The 23,784-nt window shown below is 36.7% G+C and overlaps 2 protein-coding genes across 4 annotated transcripts in view; one reads left to right on the top strand and one right to left on the bottom strand.

Annotated features, from left to right (window-relative positions):
• The window catches only part of Ccdc191 (coiled-coil domain containing 191), a 79,168-nt gene that overhangs the window by 6,729 nt on the left and 48,655 nt on the right, over positions 1-23,784 (bottom strand). For all 3 annotated transcript variants that reach the window (XM_046425185.2, XM_046425186.2, XM_046425187.2), the window contains 7 exons: positions 22,834-23,291; positions 21,952-22,040; positions 19,466-19,548; positions 17,381-17,482; positions 4,183-4,326; positions 2,385-2,537; positions 1,275-1,420 (listed from right to left, as the gene is read on the bottom strand). In XM_046425185.2, coding sequence (XP_046281141.1) covers positions 1,275-1,420; positions 2,385-2,537; positions 4,183-4,326; positions 17,381-17,482; positions 19,466-19,548; positions 21,952-22,040; positions 22,834-23,291 — 1,175 coding nt within the window. The remainder of the gene's footprint in view (positions 1-1,274; positions 1,421-2,384; positions 2,538-4,182; positions 4,327-17,380; positions 17,483-19,465; positions 19,549-21,951; positions 22,041-22,833; positions 23,292-23,784) is intronic.
• Positions 23,033-23,784, top strand: part of Qtrt2 (queuine tRNA-ribosyltransferase accessory subunit 2) — a 73,628-nt gene continuing 72,876 nt past the window's right edge. The window contains exon 1 of the mRNA XM_046425189.2: positions 23,033-23,161. The gene's annotated coding sequence lies outside the window, so the exon portion shown is untranslated. The remainder of the gene's footprint in view (positions 23,162-23,784) is intronic.

The raw sequence follows: 23,784 nt of genomic DNA, 5'->3' as shown, positions 1-23,784 counted from the left end.
ATTTCCAGTACCTGTAAATTAAACATGGATGAACGGTTTTTGCTAGGAGTCGGTATTCTAGTGTACTAAATTATGAAAACTAATAAAAAGAACAGAGATATGCATGCACAAGAGCGCGCATGTACACACACACACAAACACACACACACACATAACACACATACACATACTCCTACAAAAAAATGAAAGCAACCAAAATAAATCTGACGGAAGTGACAAAAGAGATATTTCTACACATCAAAACAGTCTTCACATCTCAAAACCCAGAGGCATCCTGAAAGCACCCACCACATTCACCGATGTTCATAAGGAATGATACCAAATCACCAAAAAGGATAGACTGTTTACTCTCAAAGGGAAGTGCATAATATTCAGAACATTTTTTGTACAAAATGCTTAAAATTAGAAATCAAAGGAAAAAAAATGTATTTATATAGACTACCTTATTTTCTAAAAATACTGGATTAAATTATTATTTTAAATATTAATATGATATACAGTATGATTCCAGGTAAAAAAAGTTCTAAACCAGGCCAAAACCAAAAACAAAACAATAGCATAATAGCATTAAAGGCTGCATACTTAGGAGGGAAAAGTATAAAGGAAAGTTAGGAAGGGTTCACTGTAAAAGTCAGGAGAATAGTTTATCTTTGGGAGGGACTTATGATTGGGAAGGAGCTTAGCGGACTGTGATGTTCTATATCTTGACCTCAGTCATGGTGAAATGGATGTCTACTTTTTAAAAAAATGTTTTTAGTTGTAGATGGACACAATACCTTTATTTTATTTATTTACTGTTATGTGGTGCTGAGGATCAAACCCAGTGCCTCACACATGCTAGGCAATTGCTCTATTACTGAGCTCCACCCCCAGCCCTGGATGTCTACTTCTAAACAATTCATTAGACTGTATGATTTAGGTACTTTTCTGTATTTGTGTTATATTTCACAACTAATAATGTTAAAAAACTAATGAAGCAGACGGTATATTTACTTAGGTGTGTTGTGTGTAATCCGCATATTTGATCTCCTTGCTAGTCTCGGTGAGGTGAAGAGGGCAGGCCTCTTTCTCATTTTAAAGATGGGTTCCCCTAGAATCCCAGGGTGGTCAGTGTTTCCCTCTTACCTATATAGTCAGTGGATATGCTGGGACTCCCAACCCTGCCTGGTGTCTGAGGGCTTAGCTCTCCTTGCCTCCACCTCCTATTTCAAGACATATTCCAGTAGAAGAGCATTTGTGAAGTCAGTGAATTTCTTTAAAGATCAAAACCTCACCTGTCACTATGTTCCACTGAGATCTCGTGCTTGTTCTGAGCATCAATCTTCACCTCTTTGACCACTGTAAACCAGGCTCTGAAAATCCTCTTCTGAAGGAAATGTACACAAAGTTTTCTCACTTGTTCCTCCAGATCAGTCATGTACTGGGGATAAGGACAGGAACAGAAGTGAGACAAATAATATCAATAGACAAAGAATTAGTGCAAATACCTGGACACAGAGGCGCATGCCTGTAATCCCAATGGCTCAGGAGGCTGAGGCAGGAGGATCATGAGTTCAAAACCAGCCTCAGCAATGGTGAGGCACTAAGCAACTCAATGAGACTCTGTCTCTAAATAAAATACAAAAAAGGGCTGAGTATGTGGCCCAGTGGTCGAGTGCCCCTGAGTTCAATCCGCGGTACCAAAAAAGAAAAAAGAAAAAAAAAAAAAGAATTAGAGCAAATAATATGAGAGAGAGAGAGAGAGAGAGAGAGAGAGAGAGAGAGAGAAACAGAGAACAGAAATATACAAAACAAAGGAACAAAGGATGCTAGAGGGATAAAGAAAAAAGAAGAATATGGAAGTCAAGATAATATCCTCTATAATGTATTATAAAAATAACAGAAACAGATGAGTAGGAACAGGTGTAAGATTGAGGGGTAGGTTTCTAATAAAATCATCTGGGAACTGTGAGAGAAAAAAATAAGAAGTATAAAAATGTGTTGATATCATATTACATGTACTTAGAATGTTATATACTAACAAAAATTGATCTGACATTTTAAAATTCATTTCAAAGCAATGAATTAGATTCACTACTATATAGTCTTCTTGAAAAAAATGTAATGACCACAGGTGTTCCACAGCCCGTTTAATTTTCTTATACAGGACTAAGCAGTGAGATATATTTAAAGTGTCCTTCCCACCAGGCCTGATGGTGCATGCCTATAATTCTAGCTACTCAGGAGGGAGAGGCAGGAGGATTACAACTTCAAGGCCAGCCTGGGAAACCTGATGAAGCCTTATCTCAAAAAGATCTGAGGATGTAGCTCATTGATAGAGTGCTTATGTTGCATGTGCAAGGCCTTGGGTTCAGTTCCTAGGACGGAAAGAAAAGTGTCCTTACCTGTAGCCAGCCCTGAAAGACTCTCCTAAGCAATATGTGGGAATAAAATTGATCTGCCTGGGCCATCTTCCTATTCAGACTGTCCTGACTACACTGGAACCAGGTCAGCAGGCATTTCCTTTGTAGAGCCAAAGAGTGATGTTCTTCTGCCACCTAGATATATTTTTAAGTGAGAAAAGGAAATTATTCCTTAAATTTTAAATCATTTAAGAAAACTTCAGCTTGTAGTATATGATACTGTATACTGCATTTAAGCAGTTCTTAGGGAAGAATAACCTTAAGGTATAGACAGTCTATGTCCCAGAAGTTTTGACTGCCCTGTTATTTGGAAGATATAGATACACATCATCATGCATGGCCCAATGCTGACTCCCTGAAGACCACTCCCTGACTGGCTGTTATAGAAATGGCATAAACAATCTCCAAAGCTGTCACTTCACTTCCATTGAGTTTTGGAGTGGGTGGATGGAAACATTCTTGGTTTGCTCTCCTGAAACAAGGACAGCAACTCCATAACAAACCTCTCTTTATTATGTACTTAACCACTGTTTAATTGAGAAAATGCCAATACTGTCAATTAGTTGTAATAAACTGTCACAAGCATTAAAATTTAGATATTATCAATAATTCACAAACCATTTGTAGAAAAATAACATGATGAGCATTAACGTCTTAGCAACTCAAAAGGCAAAGAGTATCATTCTATCAAAAAAAATACAACTTGCCGTTTATAGATTTTATAAAGTATTGTTGTTTTCTGTATTGTTTTATTCTTTCAAGAGACATAAGAAAAAAACCCTCTCTCTTAGTTCTCTCCAGGCAATGAAATATTTTCTAAGTCTTTTCTTAGTCATTCATCCCTGTGAATATGACTGATCCAAGCAAACCTTTTGGTAGTCATATTTATTGGCCAAAATGAACATCATAGGGGTACTCTGTGGTATATACAAGCCTGGAAGCCAACGTTTCATCTATTTTGAACTTCATGATCACACACTTGAATACTCTGTTCCATGCAGTGGATAAATTTATGAGAGAAATTTCAGTGGTATTCAATTTCATATGTCTCTGTGATAGAGGCCTTGCACATGCTGGTTCCAGCATGCTTTCACCTGGCACTGTGAAATCATATTACAAATGTTATATATATATACACTAACAAAAATTGATCTGACATTTTAAAATTCATTTCAAAGACTATAAAGTAGTGAATCTAATTCATTGCTTTCCCCCCCTCAATGACCTTGATTGTGGCTCTATGACTTGCATTGTCCAGTGAAATATTAGTGGGCAGCAGAGGTTTCATATAGGTTTACATAATTTGGCTTGGTCTTTTGTGTATCTGACAGCTGCCAGGTGAAAGCATGCTGGAACCAGAATGAGGTATGGGGAGAGACCTAAACTCAACACACTACTAGCCCACAGACATGTGAGTGAGAAATAAATTCTTGGAAGCCACTGATATTAGGCAAAGTTATCACAGTAGAACCTCATACACACCTGATAACCTTTTCTGTTTCTTAAATTCTGCTAAAATTACTAGAAGTCTCTGTTCCTCTTACCTTGAAGATCTCTAATAAAAATGTTTTCTAATTTTTTCCAACCTGCTAAATTAGAAAGTCTTTAAAAGATTAAATACAAACTCTTATCCCAAACAAATAAATACACACACTTAAATAATTTATCTTTTGGACTTTTAAATCACCAAACTCCTCCTAAAGCCTAGTTTTGATACTTGTGCTATTTGAAGAAGTTGTTTTCTAATTTTGAGGGTGAGGGTAAGAGTGGGACACTGCACCTGGGTGTTTTGTTTGCTTTGCATTCTCAATCTCTTCCAAGGTTCTAGACCTTTTTTTCTCAGCAAGAGCTTTTTATAATGTTCTGTGGCTACTGCTTCCAACTCTTGGTTCCTTTTAATTCTCTTCTGTTTCTCTAGTTCTTTCTGCAAAAAAAATAATGAAGTAAAAATGCCATGATGAAAACACTAAGGAATTTCAACAAGAAGTTAAAGTATTTAATTTGAACATGAAACAGTATGTTAATCATTATAAAAGAGCTCTGGAATATTTTTCAAAAGAAGAATCAGTTCTGCTTAAAAGGTCAGAAAAAGTTGGTTATAAGCTCTACAAGAATAAGCATTAAGTATATTCTTGGGTTTACATTTAGTACTGTTCACAGAAATGGTTTACCTCTTCCTAAATTACTAAAAAGTAAACATCTAGTCAAGAGACATCAGGAATTTTCCCTCATTTTAATGGAAAACCCAATGTAACTCCCTCATTTATGTTATGAGGTACAGATTGTGTATAAATAATACTATTCAAATGTAAAGATACTCCATTAAAAAATTCCAGAAGTATAATCTCATTACCAATCTTTCTTTTTTAAGTGATGAACAATAAGTCCAGAGGCAAGTTAAAAAGTACTTGATTATCATTAAGCAGCTTTCCTTCCTCCTCTGAGGAGAAAGAGAATCCTGGTGATGCAATGAGGGAAAATACCCCACGTTCTGAACAGGAGAAACGCACCAAGTGGTATGCCTGGGAAAGGTGACAGACACTGCCAGGTACAGTGGTGTGTGTCTGTAATTGCAGCAGCCTTGGGAGGCTGAGGCAGGAGGATGGCAAATTCAAAGCCCAGCCTCAGCAACTTAGTGAGGCACTAAACAAATTAGTGAGACTTAATCTCAAAATAAAAAATGAAAAGGGGAGCTAGAGAAGGATAGAGGTACTTTGGATTAGATAGAGGGGAGTGAAAGGAGGAGAGGGATTATGGAGGTAGGAAGGACAGTAGAATGAATTGGACATTAATACCCTATGTGCATACATGATTATATGATCAGTATAATCTACATCACGTACAACCAGAAGAATGAGAAGTTATACTCCATTTATGTATGATGTATCCAAATGCATTATACTGTCATATATAACTAATTAGAAAAAATTTTAAAAGTAGGGGCTAGGGCTGTGGCTCAGTGGCATATCACTTGCCTAGCATTCATGAGGCACTGGGTTTGATCCTTAGCACCACGTTAAAAAAAATAAACAAACAGACAAAATAAAGTAATGCTGTCCATCTACAACTACAAAAAAAACTGAAGATACAAAAAGGGGGCTGGGGATGTAGTGGTTAAGCATCCATCCTTGGGTTCAATTCTGGTAAGGAAAGAGAGAGAGAGAGAGAGAGAGAGAGAGAGAGAGAGAGAGATAATAGAAACTTAATGCTCTACCCTACAGATATTATTCATCCTTTTCTATTTTAGTACAAATAGTTTATAATAAAAAGTGAGAGAAATGGTAAATGATAGTAGGTAACCTGCTATGAAAGATTCAAGAGTAACCGCAAAGATTGCACACTGTCTTCTTTGCAGCTATCATCTATGGAGTATAAATATGAAAACATTTCTTTTTCTTTACATAATTTCATGTCAAGAAAAGGGTAGTGGCCAGGTGTGGTGGTGCAGGCCTGTAATCCCAGCAGCTCAGGAGGCTGAGGCAGGAGGATCACGAGTTCAAAACCAGTCTCAGCAACTTGGCAAGGCCCTAAGCAATCATCGAGACCCTTACTCTAAAAAATTACAAAAAAAGGGCTGGGAATGTGGTTCAGTGGTTAGGTGCCCCTGAATTCAATCTCCAGTACAAAAAAAGAAGAAAAGAAAAGGGGTAGTGGTGAATTGGCTGATTTGACAAGCTTCTTTATGTGCCTGAGACTACTATAAGAAAAAAATTAGAGCACTGGAACATTTCTAATATGGAAAGGAGAATTGCTCTACTCTCCCAATGCAAATGACCCATTTCTGTACAAGTTCCTGAAAATGGAATATCCAGATTTTCTAAAGCATTAGGCCAAAATAACCTTTATAATACCCAGGCACTTGAGATATTTGTTGAATGGAATGGTCAGAAATAAAAATTGCTTACAACAATATTCATATGAATAGTAACAGGAAGCTGAGGGTTAAACATGAGGAAAACAGAAAAACTGTTTGTACATCCACAGAAATGTCCCTGTGGTATCAAAGCAGCTGCTGCAAGTTTGCAGATAGAAATTTAACCTGGACTATAGCCCTCTGGAGAAGTCCTTGGGCTCAGTGAAAAAAACCTGTTCACACATACACAGAAATGATAGTCCAACTATCCTTTTAGCCTTGTAACTCTATGACTGGTGTTCTAGGCTCCAAAAGGAAAATGGTTTTTAGATAGATTGCTGGGGAAAAAAACAGACTTTAAGAAAAGTCTGTATTTCCAGGCTGGAGTTTGTGGTTCAGTGGTAGAGCACTTGCCTAGCATGCGTGAGGCCCTGGGGTTTGATCCTCAGCATCACATAAAAGAATAAATAAATAAATAAAGTTAATAATAAATCTTTATTTCCACAGAAAAATATATAGAGAAATATTAAATAAGAGTTCTGCTTAAGTTAAAAATTTAATTGAAATGTGTATTTCCTCCACTGGTTATACACATTGATCAACTCCATTAGTATTATATTTTCCATTTCCTTACACATGTCCATAATAGTAGCTGCATCCGCAACTGCTTGTGAAGATGATATGATGCTATGTGCTTTGAGATAATTCTTATATTTGGGATCTGGACAGCTAGGGTTTCAAAGAGCTCACTGTTCACTCAGGCTAAAAAAGGCTACTAAATATCAGTTTCTTTTTGACTCAGTGGTTTACATAATTATAAATGACATAAAAAGAAAAAGGCTCATAGCCACGTGCGGTAGCACATGCCTGTAATTGCAGCGGCCTGGAGGTTGAGGCGAGAGGATGGCAAGTTCAAAGCCAGCCTCAGTAACTCAGTGAGGCCCTAAGCAACTTAGTTAGATCTTGTCTCAAAACAAAAAATAAAAAGGGCTGGTGATGTGGCTCAGAGGTTAAGTGCCCTGGATTCAATCCCTGGTACCAAAACCAAACCAAAATCCGAAGACTCATTTAAATGCATATCTATGTCAGCTACTGTCTTGAGAAAAAGACCAGGGTAGCTTATGTACAGAAAAGTACAGGTAATTGACGCTGCTCCAAAACAAATTTCTTCCTCACTACTGGCTCATTTCCATCACATAAACATGTACTGGTCACATAAACATGTACTGGTATTTACCATCTTTAAAATACAAACAAAGCCAAGAAACAGTTATCAACAACAACAACAAAATCCTTCTCTGGATGTGATGGCTCTCTATATTCACAGGCTATGTTCTCCACCATTTTTCTTCAACCCACTAAAATGTGGCTCCTATCCCAGAACACCACTGAAAGCACTCTTGTCCAGGTCATGAACGATCTCCATGTTCCCAAACCAAAGAGGCATTTGTCTGCTCTCTTCTTAATAGAGCTCAGTAACATTTTCCCAGGTTAACTGCCACCACTCCCCTAACACAAATACTTTTTTCTCTTAGCATTGGGTTTTAAATTTTTCTGGTTTTCCTTCTACCTAACACCTCTTCATCTACTAATATAATATTGGACTCAGTCCTGGACTCTCATCTCTTTTTCTTCTTTGTTTTCTTTTCATGGTGCTAGGGGTTGAACCCAGTGCCGTACACATGCTAGGCAAGCACCCTGCCACTGAGCTATATGCCCAGCCCTCAACTCTTCTCTACTCAGACATTCTCCAGGCACTTCCAGAGCATGAAAAACACTGAATTTTTTTAAAAAAATATTTATTTTAGTTGTAGTTGGACACAAACCTTTATTTTATTTATTTATTTTTATGGGGTTCTGAGGATCAAACCCAGGGCCTCACACATGCTAGTTGAGTGCTCAACCGCTGAGCCACAACCCCAGCCCTGAAATGCTTTTGTGACTAGCAGAGATACTTTACTGTAATTTTGATGTCCAGGCTTATATATCCAATATGAATATCTCATAGGCATCCCCACATGTGACATGTGGACATTGTGAGAGCCTCCGCAACATCTAGCTGCTCAAATATCACCTCCTTGGAGAGGTTTCTCCATTTTGCTTCAACCATTATTTCTCTCCCTCCCTATTTTTTAAAATTTTTGAGTTGTTTATTGCCTGTTTTCCCAAATTAGCATAGAAGATTTGTGAAGGAAGGTCTGTTGTTGGTCTTATTCACTGCTCTATTCTATACCAATGGTCTCCTATCTGATTTCATGATTCTTTTTTTTTTTCCTCCTTTCTTTTTCCTCCAGCTTCCACACATGAGAGACAACAAACAACACTCCTCAGATTTTCTGAGTCTGGTTTATTTTACTTAATTTGATACTCTACAGACTATCAATTTTCCTGCAAATTTGCCTGGTCTTTTCTGATAAAATTATTTTTAATCATAAGCTTCAAGTATCTATCAATAAAATGTATATTTATACAGCCACAAAAGTTATTGCCTGACACATATTACTAGAAAGTAAGTATCTGATAAAAACAGAGCAAAGGGATGTTATTTTCAGGGAGTTGTGGTGTGAGACCTATGAGTGGCCATTATACTGCTGCAGCTGACATGTTCTCCTGCCCCAGTCCAGACATGTCTTGCCTCTTGCATCCCTCTTAATACAGAGGACAAGTTTGCCACAGGCCTATCCTTGAGGAATTCCTCCAGGTCATTTGTCCTCAAACTGATGTCACAAAACCCTACACACAAATAACTGAGTTTATCTTACATTTTCTATCCAGAAAAGTATATGTGATTGTCTCAGAGACCTTCTCCATCATATCAATAGCAGGGTTGCCCATCTGTTTAATTAGAAAATATGGCACCTCTGCTGGACAATTTGCTCTGAACTCAGCAGAAATTTTCCCAGTTTCAAGAGGTGAAGCAGTGTTTTATCAGCTTTGCCTCACTGTGACCAAAAGACCTGACAAAAACAACTTAGAGAAGGAACAGTTAATTCTGGCTCACAGTTTAGAGTTTCAGTTCATGGTCAGCTGACTCCATAGCTCTGGGACCAAGGTGAGGCAGAACATTATGGCAGAAGGGTGTGGCAGAGGAAAGCAATTTAGGACATGGTAATCAGGAAGCAGAGAGAGCTCCACTTGTCAAGGACAAAATATAAATCCTAAAGGTACTCTTACTTTCTCTAGCCACACCCCTACCTGCCTGCCCAGTTACCACACAGTTAATCTATATCAGTGGATTAGCCCACCAATTAGATTGCACTTCTCATAATCTAATTTCTCTAAAAATTCTTGTATTGTTTCACACGTGAGCTTTTTGGGGGGACACCTCATATCTAAACAAGCAGATTTCCATCAAACATATCCAGTCACATAATCTGATTCAGAGAAGTCATTGGTTCAGAAGTGCCATTATCTTTTTGACATCCAGAGGAATAACATTAATATGGTCTTGGAGGTTGTTTACCAGGAACAAATATATATAAAATGTATAAGAAAGTAAGCAATTGCTTGTGCAGAATGTGATGCCTCAAAAGGACTAAGACCACATGATAAACTGGATGGGAAGCATACTGTGTAGATTATCCTTACACAGATGGAAAAGAAGACAATTGCCAAGTACATTTTAAATCTAAAGCTACTCTTAAAGAAGCCTCAAGCATAGCAAGTCTGCAAATGTGTAGATCTCAATTTAGATAGCTACAATTGACTGACTAAATGGAAACTAGTCTATGTGACAAAATCTTTTTGTCTATTGCTATGGACTGACATTCCTAAAAAAGGGGTTTGGACTTGAGATAATGAGTGAAATAAAACTATCTCTTGGCTGGTACATATTTTTCATTATTCTTGGTCTGTACAAGCAATTTGGTTCCAACAACAAAAGCAGGGCAGACATAAAATTAATGTCTTTTTGTGAACTGATCAGACGTGAAGCCATCCCTAATTCTGGAGACAGGGACTCAAAAGTTTTCTTACCTGAGGCAGCAGAATCTACCAGATACCATATGAGTCATAAGATGAGATATTTTGGTGAACTGCTGGAGGTTAAGAATACACCAGCAGGAGAAGAGTGGAGCTCCTGGGGGGTAACAGTCATGGTGGTGTTTCCCACTCTTATACACGTTTTTTTCTCTAGAAACTCCACTAGACTTTCACAGAGGAGATCAGGGAGGATTCAGAGAAAATTCCCACTATGGTTCTAGCTGAGAAAGAAGAAGAAGAACAACACTTGCAAATCTACCCAGACCATTCTCTGTCGGGAAACTGGAGGCCCCATCCCATGGCGCCACCTGACAACATTGGTGGAATGCACTCAGCTGGGGGAGAGGCACTCAGGAAACTCTTTCCAGACAAGACCCCCCCCTGCTCCCATTTCACCAGGGGAAGGGACTTTAAGGTCACAGATTGAGATAGTGGTGGATACCACTGCATCTAAAAGAAGTAAATAGGGGTTCAAAAAAATTTTACCCTTAGAGTAGGAACAGGAATTCTTGTGAGTGCTCAATGAGGTATACTCCAAAGACAAATGTAGTAGAATAGAGAATGTTTCCTCTTATCCATACCCTACCACTACACTAGTACAAACCTCCAATAAGATTACTGGATTTAAGGGAGAACTATAAGAGACAGAACTTCTCTGGGGAGCAGGACAAAGAGAAAACCCAAAGCCAAAAGAGGAGATAAATAAAAAGTCACTAGAGGAAACTGAAGTCTCTGGTGCCCATGGTAACATCAAACCTCAACAGTGGTAACTACAACAACAATAAACATCAAACACAGCCCAATTCTTGGCTAGATTAATACAAATCTCCATACTAAGGGCCTATTTACCCCAGTTTCTATTGTTCTTAACAAAATAGCTGACTTTCAACAAAAAATGCAAGACACACCAAAAGACAAAAAATAAACACAATTTGAAAAGGCAGTGTCTTATCAGAATAAGACATTGACATGACAGAGGTGTTGTAACTATCAGAAGGAGAATTTTAAGTAACTCATGACAATAATATTAGAGGATCTAAAGGTGAAGATAGACATCATTCATTATCAGATAGGAATTTTAGCAGACATGAAAACAATATGCTTCAAATTAAAAATGCTAAAAAATAAAAATCACAAGGTACCAGAGATGAAGAGAGCCTTCAATGGGTTTATCACTAGATGAAACACCTGAAGAAAGAATCAGGTAACATGAAAATAGGATAACAGAAATTACACAAACTGAAAAGGGAAAAAGAGTGACAAACAAGTTCATCTGTCAGCTGTGGGACAATATGAACCAATTTAACATTGGAATAACAGGAAACTCAAAAGGAGAATAAAAAGAATGGGCTAGGTCAAATATTTGAAGAACTAATTGTTAAATATATTCCCAAATTAGTGACAGAATGTAAGACCATATATCTGAGAAGCTTACTTACTGTGAAAGTAAACAAACCAATCAACAAACCAATCATATTTAGATATATCATATTTTAAAAGCTAAAAACCAAAGACAAACACAAAGTCTTAAAGGCAGCTTGGGAGGAAAACCCACATTACCTACTGTTATGGAGTAAAAGTGTCCCCCCAAAGTTAATATGTTAAAACACTAATGCCTAGTGTGGCTGTATTTGGACAAGAGGCCACTAAGGAAGTAAGGTTAAATAAAGTCCTAAGGGTAGGAACCTTATTAGAATTAGTGTCCTTAAATGAAGAGATTCCAGAGAGGTTTCATGCTTTCTCTCTTCATGCACATGCACCAAGGAAAAGTCATGTGAGGGAAGATGCAGTGAGAATGAGGCTATCTCAAAGCCAGGTAGATAGCCTTTAATAAAAACCAACCACAAAGGCACTCTGATCTTGGACCTCTACAACTGTGATTAAAATGAGTTTCAATTGGTTAAGCCATCTGGTCCATGGTATTTTGTTATAGCACCCCAAGCAGAATAGCATATCTACAAAACAACAAAGATTAACAATTACAGCAGACTTCTTGTAAGAAATTAGGCAAACAAGAAGGCTATAGGATAACATCTTTCAAGTTTTAAAGTAAAAAAATGTCAACATAAAATTCTGTATCCAGAAAAAGTAACTTTCAAAAGTGAAGGAAATTCCAATGTGTTGGAACTAGAGACAGTCATGCTAAGTGAAATAAGCCAGTCCCAAAAAACCAAAGCCAAATGTTCTCTCTGATATGCGAATGCTAACTAACAATGGGGATTGGGGTAGGGAAAAATAGTACTTTGGATTAGATAAAGGGGAATGAAGATAAGGGAAGAGGGATGGGAATAGGAAAGATAGTAGAATGAATTGGACATTATTTTCCTATGTTCATATATGAATACATGACCAATGTAATTCCACTTCATTACAACCATAACAAAAGAAGTTGTTCTCCATGTATGTATAATATGTCAAAATACATTCATGTATAACTAGTAAGAATTTTAAAAAGAGAGTTAAAAAAAAGTAAAGGAAAAAAATAAGACTTTCTCAGTATTTATTTCAATGTAAATTCCCTCGGTTTTTATTTAACTGACAGAAGATCTATCCTACAAGACATATTAAAGAAAGTTCTACCCACAGGAAGAATATTATATATTAACATTATATCTTAATTATTATTAAGTGAAAGAATTTATATCTATACAAAGAAATAAAGAACATCAGAAATGGAAGCAAGGTAAAAGACAACTGCTTAAAGCAATATCTTTAACAAGGAATTGGGTATTTATAGCATAAATAAAAGCAAAATTTGACATATGACAAGAATAGCACAAGGAATATGAGGGAGTAAATGGAAATATATGTATGTAAGGATCTTTCACTACATGTAAAGTTTGAAGGTAGAAAGGGATCATTTACAAATATATTGTAAACACTAGGCAACCACTAAAAATGTTTTTAAAAGAAATGTAAATAATAACTCCATAGAGGAGGTAAAATGGAAGTATAGAGATGCTCAAATAAAACCAGAGAAGGTGGGAGATGGAAAGGAGGAAATTTACAATGAGCAAGTTGGTAGATTTTCACCAAATTATATCAATATCACTTTATGTTAATGGCATAAAAATAATGTAAGTCTGTTAAAGGACAGATTATCATAATGGATATTAAATCAACACAGGTACATAATATCTGAAAGAAACTCAATTTATAACACTTAGATACAAGTTTTTTCCAAAATGTATATATGTACCTAATAACAGATTTTCAACATACATTAAAAGGTCTTCACAGATTTTAAGTGTCATAAAACAGATATGAAAGGAGAAGTAGACAAAGATGCAACTTTAAGCCAGAGACTTTCCTGTCTCAATAACTGTTAAAACAAGTAGGCACAAAATCAGTAAAGATATAGATGATCTGAACAACACAAGCAATGTGACTTAACTGATATTTATAAAGCACACCATATAATAGAACACTACATATTCTTCTCAAGTACACATGGAATATTAACCAAGATGATCATATTGTGGGCCATAAAACAAAACTTTTAAAATTCATTCAATGTACATTCATGTACCATAATGAAACTAAATTATAAATCAATAGAAAGTTATCTGGGGAATTCCCAATGTTTGAAATTTAAAAAAATATACTTCTAAAAACCCATAGGACAAAGAGAAAGTCTCAAGAATAGTTTGAACTAAATGAGATAAAATATCAAAATATTACTTGATATGCCAGGTAAAGAGAAAGGGAAATTTATAGCACTAAATGCATCTGTTATAAACAAAAAAGATTTGGGAACAAATCTTTACTCCTCACACTTCAGATAGAGCCCTAATATCCAGAGTATACAAAGAACTCAAAAAAATAGACAATAAGAGAACAAACAACCCAATCAACAAATGGGCCAAGGACCTGAACAGACACTTCTCAGAGGAGGACATACAATCAATCAACAAGTACATGAAAAAATGCTCACCATCTCTAGCAGTCAGAGAAATGCAAATCAAAACCACCCTAAGATACCATCTCACTCCAGTTAGATTGGCAGCCATTATGAAGTCAAACAACAACAAGTGCTGGCGAGGATGTGGGGAAAAGCGTACACTTGTACATTGCTGGTGGGACTGCAAATTGGTGCAGCCAATTTGGAAAGCAGTATGGAGATTTCTTGGAAAGCTGGGAATGGAGCCACCATTTGACCCAGCTATTCCCCTTCTCGGTCTATTCCCTAAAGACCTAAAAAGAGCATGCTACAGGGACACTGCTACATCGATGTTCATAGCAGCACAATTCACAATAGCAAGACTGTGGAACCAACCTAGATGCCCTTCAATAGACGAATGGATAAAAAAAATGTGGCATTTATACACAGTGGAGTATTACTCTGCATTAAAAAATGACAAAATCATAGAATTTACAGGGAAATGGATGGCATTAGAGCAGATTATGCTAAGTGAAGCTAGCCAATCCCTAAAAAACAAATGCCAAATGTCTTCTTTGATATAAGGAGAGTAACTAAGAACAGAGTAGGGTCGAAGAGCATGAGAAGAAGATTAACATTAAACAGGGATGAGAGGTGGGAGGGAAAGGGAGAGAGAAGGGAAATTGCATGGAAATGGAAGGAGACCCTCAGAGTTATACAAAAGTACATACAAGAGGAAGTGAGGGGAAAGGGAAAAATAATACAAGGGGGACAAATGAATGTCAGTAGAGGGGGCAGAGAGAGAAGAGGGGAGGAGAGGGGAGGGGAGGGGGGATAGTAGAGGATAGGAAAGGCAGCAGAACACAACAGACACTAGTATGGCAATATGTAAATCAATGGATGTGTAACTGATGTGATTCTGCAATCTGTATATGGGGTAAAAATGGGAGCTCATAACCCACTTGAATCAAAGTGTGAAATATGATATATCAAGAACTATGTAATGTTTTGAACAGCCAACAATAAAAAATTAAAAAAAAAAAAAGTTTGAAAGCTAAAAAAAAAATTACTTGATATGCCAGGTAAAGAGAAAGGGAAATTTATAGCACTAAATGCATCTGTTATAAAAGGACAAATGTGTGAAATGAATAATTTAAGCTCCTGCCTTAGGGAATCAGGGAAAACAGAATCTTAAGCAAGCAGAAAGAGGGAAGTGACAAAAATTAAGCAGAAATTAGAGAAACTGAAAATGGGAAAAGGCCAAAGAAAATCAATGAAATTACAAGGTGTTTCTTTGAGGAGAAATAAAATTGATAACAAAGGCAAAAAGAGAAAAGATACAAATTACTGTAGCAGAAGCTCACAGACATTAAAAGGGTCATAAGAGAATACTATAAGCTCTATTCCAAGAAATTCAAAAACTTAGATAAAATGCTCAAATTCCTTGAAGTATTCAAACTACCAAGATTCACTCAAGAAAAAGGGGGAAAACACAAGGGCCCTTGGTGACATTGGAAAACTGAGTTTTAATTAAAAAAAAGTGAAGCTAAAGATAAATGGAACTATATATAAATACTGTATTGTAGTTGGCAAATTTCTTGTGTGGGGTATAAACTAACAATTCTAATTGCTTTATACCTATATTGGAAATGTACAACTAAGTAAATAATGGGTAGGTTGTGAAGGCATTTACAAATAAGCAAGAAAGGAAGGATAGAATAAACCTTCTTGTATGAATTAGAGCTGGAGACAGAAGTATGAGCTCATGTTTAGTGCTCTCTCTGGCTCGCTCTCTCTCTCTCTCTCTCTCTCTCTCTCTCTCGATATATATATCTAAAGTCCACCTAAAAAGTCCACCTAAAAGAGCTTCCAATGCTAACCAAAGCCAGAACAATTTGATCAACAAACATAAGTAACAGCATTTTTGTCACCCAAAGTACAAAATAAATAGACAGGAATTCTACTTATTTAAATAAACAATTGAATGATTGAACAAATAAATGGAGAAACAAAAATAAGCCTTCTTCAAAGACGAATTCCAAATAATGTAGGTAGATACTCCTCCCTTCAGCACGTGAAGCTTAATTTTCCTTCCTCCCTGCCCTGAGAGTATACCAAACTTAATGATTATTTCCAAAGGATAGAGTACAAAAAGGGAAAAATGATAACTTTACAGGGAGAAACCTGTCAAGCACTACCTAAACTAGCTTGTCAAGATGAACATCACCTTAGTATTGCCAAAAGAAAAAGGGGGAAGAGGGGAAAGAGGAGGGGGGAATATGAACAGAGAAGAACAGAAGTAGACATATTAAAATATTAAGACATTAAAAGGGCTGGGGTTGTGGCTCAGTGGCAGAGTGCTTGCCTGGCATATCTGAGGCACTGGGTTTGATTCTCAGCATCACATATAAATAAATAAATAAAAGTCCATTAACAACTAAAAATAATTTTTTAAAAAAGATATTACAGGTAGTTAATTCTTAGTGCTGAACTCAGAGATACTTTTCCATCTTCTTTGTATTTCTCAAATTTGTTACAATGAACAGATATGAGAGGGAAATTTTTTTGTATTTTATATTTTGAAAATTATCTCAATCATTTATAATGGCATGACCCCAAGTTGATCCATGGTGTGTTACTGGGTGCTTTATAAAAAAAATAGAGTCTGTAGTCAGATACATGTGACTACCTGGAACACTGTGTCCCTCTTCTGAGATTCAAAATATCTGATAACTTGTAAAAAGGCTTTGAGAAGTTCACTGATAAAGAAACTTGTTTAACTATGTCTTATTTCTTCTGGTGTATTTTGCTCCAAGTGTGCAATCATTCATTCATTCATTCATTCATTCATCACGTATTTTGTGAGTGCCTACTACATGTCAGCCAATACAATAGTGAACAACACCAGGCTTCTCCCTTTACTGTTATGGAGATTACAGTTTAGTTGGAGACAGAGAAATGAAAAAAAGCCACAAAACAGAGACATAATTATTAGCATCAGTAATGCTCTGAAGGACACTTCAGAGGAATTCACAAAGGAGGATCTAACCTAACATTGGGTGGGAGAAGAGCAGCCAGAGCAGAAAAGGCTCATCTGGAAAAAGTCATGTTTTGAAGCTAAAATGTGAACAATGGTAGGTTTTCACTAAATAAGATGGAGAAACTTTTTCTGTTTGGGTAAGAAAAGAATACTAGTGGACAGGACTACAAGATCACACACAATAGACCTCAATAGACAGGTAACCTAACAAAGACATTACTGACCATTTTCTTCAGTCTTTTTTCTTCTCGTTTTCTCTCAAGCTGAGCCTCCTTTTCTTCTGCCTCCCTCTTCTGACATTCCTCCTCTTGGGCCTTTAACTGGGCCTGATTAAGATTAGAATGCAGAAAAATCAGAACCTTCAATCTACATGGGAATAAGATTTTTCATGTTGGGGTAAGTCAAGTATCCACCAAAGTGCCTGCACAATAAATACATGAAAAAATGTTCAACATCGTTAGCAATTAGGGAAATGCAAATCAAGACCAGCCTGAGATTTCATTTCCCATCAGAATGGCAGACACCAAGAATACAAACAATAATATATGCTAGAGAGGATATGGAGAAAAAGGAACACTTTTATACTGTTGGTGGGACTGTAAATTAGTATAACCACTATGAAAATATTATGGAGGTCCCTCAAAGGAAAAGGAATGGAAACACCATGTGACTCTGCCACACTACTCCGATGTATTTATTCTAAAGAAGTAAAGTCACCACATTATAGTGATACATGCATACTCATGTTTATAGCCACACTACAGAAGCAGCCTAGGTATCCATCAACAGATAAAGAAAATATGGTATATATACACAATGGAGTTTTATTCAACCATAAAGAAAAATAAAATTATATCATTTGCATGAAAATGGATGGACCTTATGTTATGATTTGGATGTGGGTGTCCCCCCAAAACTCAGGCAATGTGAGGTACCCCCCAAAATGAGACAATGCAAGAAGGTTCACAGGAGAAATGATTGGGTTGTAAAAGAGTCTTAACCCAATCAGTGAATTAATCCCATTATAGGAATTAACAGAGTAGTAACAGAAGTGGTAGAATATGGCTGGAGGAGGTGGGAATTGGGAGCATGGCTTTGGGATATATATTTATTTATATTTGGCAAGTGGAGACCTCTCTCTCTGCTATCTGATCATCATGTGAGCTGCTTCCCTCTGCCACACTCTTCTGGCCATGATGTCCTGCCTTACTTTGAACCCCAAGGAATGGAGTCTGCCTGTCTATGGATTGAGACCTCTGAAACCATGAGCCCCTAAATAAACCTTTCCTCCTTTATAGTTGTTCTGGTTGGGTCTTTTAGTCACAACAGTGAAAAAGCTGACCAAAACACCTTGAGAACTTTCTATTAAGTGAAACAAGTCAAACTCAGAAGGTCAAGGGTTGCATATTTTCTCTCATATGTGGAATGTAGAGAGGAAAAAGGAAAAGAAAGTGATGGGTAGAGGAGTGGAATGTCTCATGAAAATTAAAGGGTGATAAGTAAAGAAACAGGGTGGGAGGGGAAAAATGGGGAATGATACTGGCCAAATTATATTGTTATATTGTGTGCATGAATGAATATGTAACAACAAATTCCACCATTGTATGTAAGTATAATGTACCAATAAAAATATGGAAAAAAAGTTTTTTAAAAATGCCATCTTTATCTCTGGAATAAGTCTGCACTTTGTGATAAAAATAGAAAACCCAAATAATATGTGATCTGTTGTATAACTTAACAAGTTTCTCCAAAAGGATTCTTTTCAAGTTGGGAAGATGAGTCTGAGTATGAATAAGACCATTAATTTTTAATCATAAAATGAAAATTTTTTCTTAACTTCACCTGTGAAATACTAAGTCCAGTGTGGGGGAAAGATTTTTTTCCTTTCATTTCCCCAATACACTCTCCAACAAAAACTATCAGAACAGTTAATGTATTCCTAGTAGGTACAAAATTTACTTCTGACAGTCTAGGTCAAATTTTCGGAAGATAAAACTATTCTCCTTTGCAAATTCATAAAGTTGGACATCTATCTATAACACTCTAATAATACTGGTTATGTGTGAATCTTCCAAATTGCTAGCTCTCAATAACTTTATATAGTTTCCTTCCTGCTAGGCTAATGATGTTGATGTTTTTCTCCTTCATTTTCTTAAAATGGTTACAGAACTCAGGTGAGTAGAACATAAGCCATTTCCAAAGTTGGTCTAACTTTACTGTTTCAAGCTTGAACAAGCAAGGTTTCATTATTTAAGAAACATCTAGACAAATCCTTTTTCTTGCCTCAGTTTGCATTCTGTATTTATTACCAATTTCTCTTCTTCTAGTTTTTTCTTCCTCTCTGCCAAGATCTGCCTACGTTCAGCTCGTTGAATTGCTCTTTCTTCCATGGCTAAAAAATAGTAACAAAATTCCAATATAAAAATATGAGAAACACTGAAAAAGAAATACCTCCATTTAAATGTAATATTTAAGGTTAATTTTAAGATTTTTTTTATAAATTAAATGTTCACATTCTCAGAAAAAAATTAGATATAAGGACTTATACATGCTGTATAAGTTAAAAGCCTACAATCCAATCCTCAGCAATGATGACTAATTTGCAGGTAATTATGTTTTTATTCACATTTTTATTTGAATAACTCTTTGTGAGCCAGGCATAGCCAGGCATACTTGTAATCCCAGTGACTCCAAAGGCGGAGACAGGAGGATCACAAATCTGAGGCCAGTCTCAGAAACTTATAAAGGCCCTAAGCAACTTGGTGAGATCCTGTCTCAAAATAAAATGTAAAAAAAGGGCTAGGGATGTACTCAGTGGTTAAGTGCCCCTGGGTTCAATCCCTAGTACCCAAATCAAAACAACAACAACAACAACAACACAAAAAAACAAATACAAAACAAAAAACCAAAATAAAACAAAAAAGAGAAACTCTTTACTGGTTTAGGACTGGGGATATAACTCAGTGGTAAAGTGCTTGCCTAGCATGCACAACTTCCTGAGTTCAATTCCCAATACTGGAAAATAACAATAATAATAACAATAACAACTCTTCACTGGTTTAAATAAGATAATGTGCCTGATTGATAGACATTTAGTATATGAAATGCAGAAGCCAGAATTTTAATTTAGTTATAACTTGATAAACATAGAAGAATACAACTACATCTAACAAATACTTTGAGAATAGAAGCATTCCGTAAATCCTATTTTAAGTGAACTTGCTAAAATAGAAGCATTCCATAAATCCTATTTTAAGTGAACTTGCTAATTTTTCTTAAGTCACTGTATATACATCTGTAAATGCAGGAACAACAAACAAATTGTAAAGTTTGGGGCCGTGACGAATACATTTTAAGTCTAGTCTTAAGACCTGGATATCCAGATGGGCAGGAAATGGAACTGTACCAAGCATTTGGAGAACTGGCATCCAAATGAATTTGAGTGTCAGACTCCTGTTCTTGACAGTCTATTAAGTATCGATCCAAAAGAAACAAATGTGCAAGATGGTCTGATAATATGACTCTGTAATCATGCAGGGCTTTCATAGAAAGGAGGGGTGTGGGTAGGAGGAAGTATGAAGTTCTGCTCACCTAAACCATCTCGAAGTTGCTTTCAGTTCTTTGGACCATGTTACAGAGAAGATTTAAGTCCAAGTTTTAAGAATTAATAAACAAAAACTCACCAAGCTATTTCTTACAGATATTAAGTGTCTGTTTTGCTACAAAAGAATAGTGGTGATGCCACAGATAGCAGGAGTGAGACTGTCCTTAAGAAGACAGAAATAGAATAAAGGATTAAAGTGAGAGAGCTCTGAGAAGTAGAGTTTCTGGTAATATGCCCTTTCCTCATCTTTTCTAGATGGAGTCATTAAAGTCTGCTTGAAAAGTAGACTGGGATTCTAAAATAGCTAACGCCTTGATCAAATAATAATTTTAAAAAACTTATTGCACTGAACTGGCATTTCTGATCAGGCTTAGTGGTGGGCAAAGATAGCATAAACTGTTGCCCTGGCAGATAGTTGATGCAAAGACTGCCGATTTCCAATTAACAGGAATTGACAACAGTATTTCAGATGTCACCCCTTCTTGTTAGGATAGCAAGTTTGCCAGAGGTAAAAAGTCAAAAGTCACAATATAATTGTCATCCATACAAGATGTGACAACATATAACATACTCATTGTATAAACATATACAGTGAGTGACTAAGTATATAATAAAAGCAATTAGCAAATTTACTAGGTGGATTCTGAGGAATGCTCCTGTTCTTACTGTCCTATGTAGTTTTTAAATAAGAGTTTCTATGTGCTTAAAAAATACTATCAAATGAAAATATCTGGTTTATAGCTTTCATTACTAAAACACTACCAACCTCATCACAAAATGACATAATGACTTGGATTGCTATAAACTGACCAGAATTTTAGCATTCATGAATTACAATGACAGATGATCTTTACAAATAATTAGCCTTAGTAATTACTCAGAGTTTTCTCATTTGTGTAATTTTCCCATTCTTTTTTCACAGCCTGGATCTGAAATTACAGAACAATCACATACCTTTCAACACTGTGTGTGTGTGTGTGTGTGTGTGTGTATGTGTGTGAGTGAGCCAGGAAAGCCAAAAAGGATTCCAAAACGGGCAGGAAAAAAGTAGTGAAGCTCCCTGATACATTCCATTCCTCTCCTGTCTACCCATCTTAGATTCTGACCAAGTTCTGCCAAATTTCAAAACCTGAGCTGCCATACTTCAGACCCAGGCATATTATACACTCGGAGAGAAGATGAACAACTTGCCTTTCAGTATGGGATGGGGTGCCTTCAGCTTCTTTGGATTCCTTTTGGGTCCAGAAAGAGAATTTTGGGAGTCACTTCTGCCTTCAGTCCTAGGGGAAGTAACAGATAAATTGGGAGGAAAAAAAAGAAAGAAAAAACAATGGAGAAAGATTTCAGACCAACATTCAGCTTCCTTTAATACATTTTCACCTGAGGAGTTCAAAGCATTTTACAAATTTTAATTAATCTTTCCTCTCTGAGATAACTGTGTTATTATTATACCCAGCCTACACATTGGTGTATTAAGGTACAGAAAGACTGCATGGCTAACCTGAACCTACAATGAGAGTCAGGCATTCTGACACCCATTCTAGTGCTTCAAGTCAAGGGTTTCATCTCTTCTTACCATTTATTGCATGTAGTGAGTCTCAAGCACATGTGAAACTATCTTAGATGACTTTGAGAAATTTGGACTCTTACTCCAGACTTGAAGATATTTAGTTTTATCCTAAGCAACTAAAAATTTAAGTAATTAACGAGCCCAGGGGATGCGCCATGTGTACCTAATGTTGCTCAAGCTGGCTTTTTAGCCTTAAATATAATCAGAAACTGAGAAATCTAGTTAGAGAAAGTTAAGCATTTTTCTTTTTCATTGGATAGTTGGAGAGCTCCTCAGACAAAAGCAGCCATGACCCAAATGCTAACTGTAAAATTGGAACCTTATAGGCAACCACTTGCCTGAAATATCTGTTTATAACTGTCATGTATGAGTCACAACATGTGAAGATTCTTTGCTTTGAGAGTGCACAATGAAAGAAAAGATCAGGGAGTTTAGAAAAAGTGCAAAACAGTTTAGGAACATCTCTATCTCAAAGTGAAGAGTGTTTGATACAACAGACATACTTCAGAAGCATCTGGCAGGTTCCTTTTGGTTCCTCTGGCCCTTGGGATTTTAACAGGAGGCGATTCTGTGCATCTGTGACTACAGCAGCATGCTTAGCTGCCCACTGAGCCTCTGCCAGCCGCTGTTTTTCCTTCAAATCGAGAATGGTTTTCTGCTGTTCCTGAAGTTTCTTCTTTTGCTTCTCAATCAGCTGTTGCTGGAAGACATGGCGGTTGCAGAAATGCCTCACACAAGCTGGTTCTGCTTTGTGGCTGGTGGTTCTGAGCTTGTCCTCGCTGCCTGGCTGTTCAGAGAGCTCAGCATCCAAGGTCTTGGGCTCACTGTCAGGTATGTTCTGAGAGACATTCTGAAGGGGACACTGCAAGTCGCTCATTGTTGTCTTTCCTGGGGGAGGAATGAGCATACAGCCATTGCTCTCTAAGGATGAGTTTTCTGATAAAGAGGGCATAGCAGTCACCTAAGATAGAAAGAACATGTTACAGCTCAACTATTTAAAGAACTCTGTCCATCAGCATTGTTTTGTTTAAGGCACAATGGTCCCACACCCCAGGCAGAACTGCCCTATGCTCTTGGTCTGGTTATCTCAAAGGCCACCAGCCTTGGCTCTGTGAGCCTGTTAGAATGTGCAAAGTTGCTCACAATGAAGAGTGGGTGGAGAAGTGGCTATAGCTGTAAGAACCACTACAAGGGGCCAAGACCCTGGCCACAGGAAAAAAATGTTATCTTATTAATTAATTTGGCTAGTTCACTTGTAAATTAGGCAATTACTCCAGATAAATATGTGGGAATTTTATGTAAGAACTGACTTTAAATTTTGCAGAAATTTGAAAATTTTGTAGATATATTCTTTCTTAAGAATGTTTAAAAACTAAAGAATATAAATTAATACTAGATCTATTCTTTTGATGCCTCTCTTGCCACTAGTAAATTAATCCTTTGCCTCAGTGCAA

The sequence above is a fragment of the Marmota monax genome, unplaced genomic scaffold (assembly GCF_021218885.2).
Source record: "Marmota monax isolate L192 unplaced genomic scaffold, Marmota_monax_Labrador192_F-V1.1 WCK01_AAM20220418_F8-fsc00119, whole genome shotgun sequence".
Classification (NCBI taxonomy): Eukaryota; Metazoa; Chordata; class Mammalia; order Rodentia; family Sciuridae; genus Marmota; species Marmota monax.
Note: the sequence above shows the minus strand (reverse complement) of the source record. Positions and strands in the feature narration are given on the sequence as shown.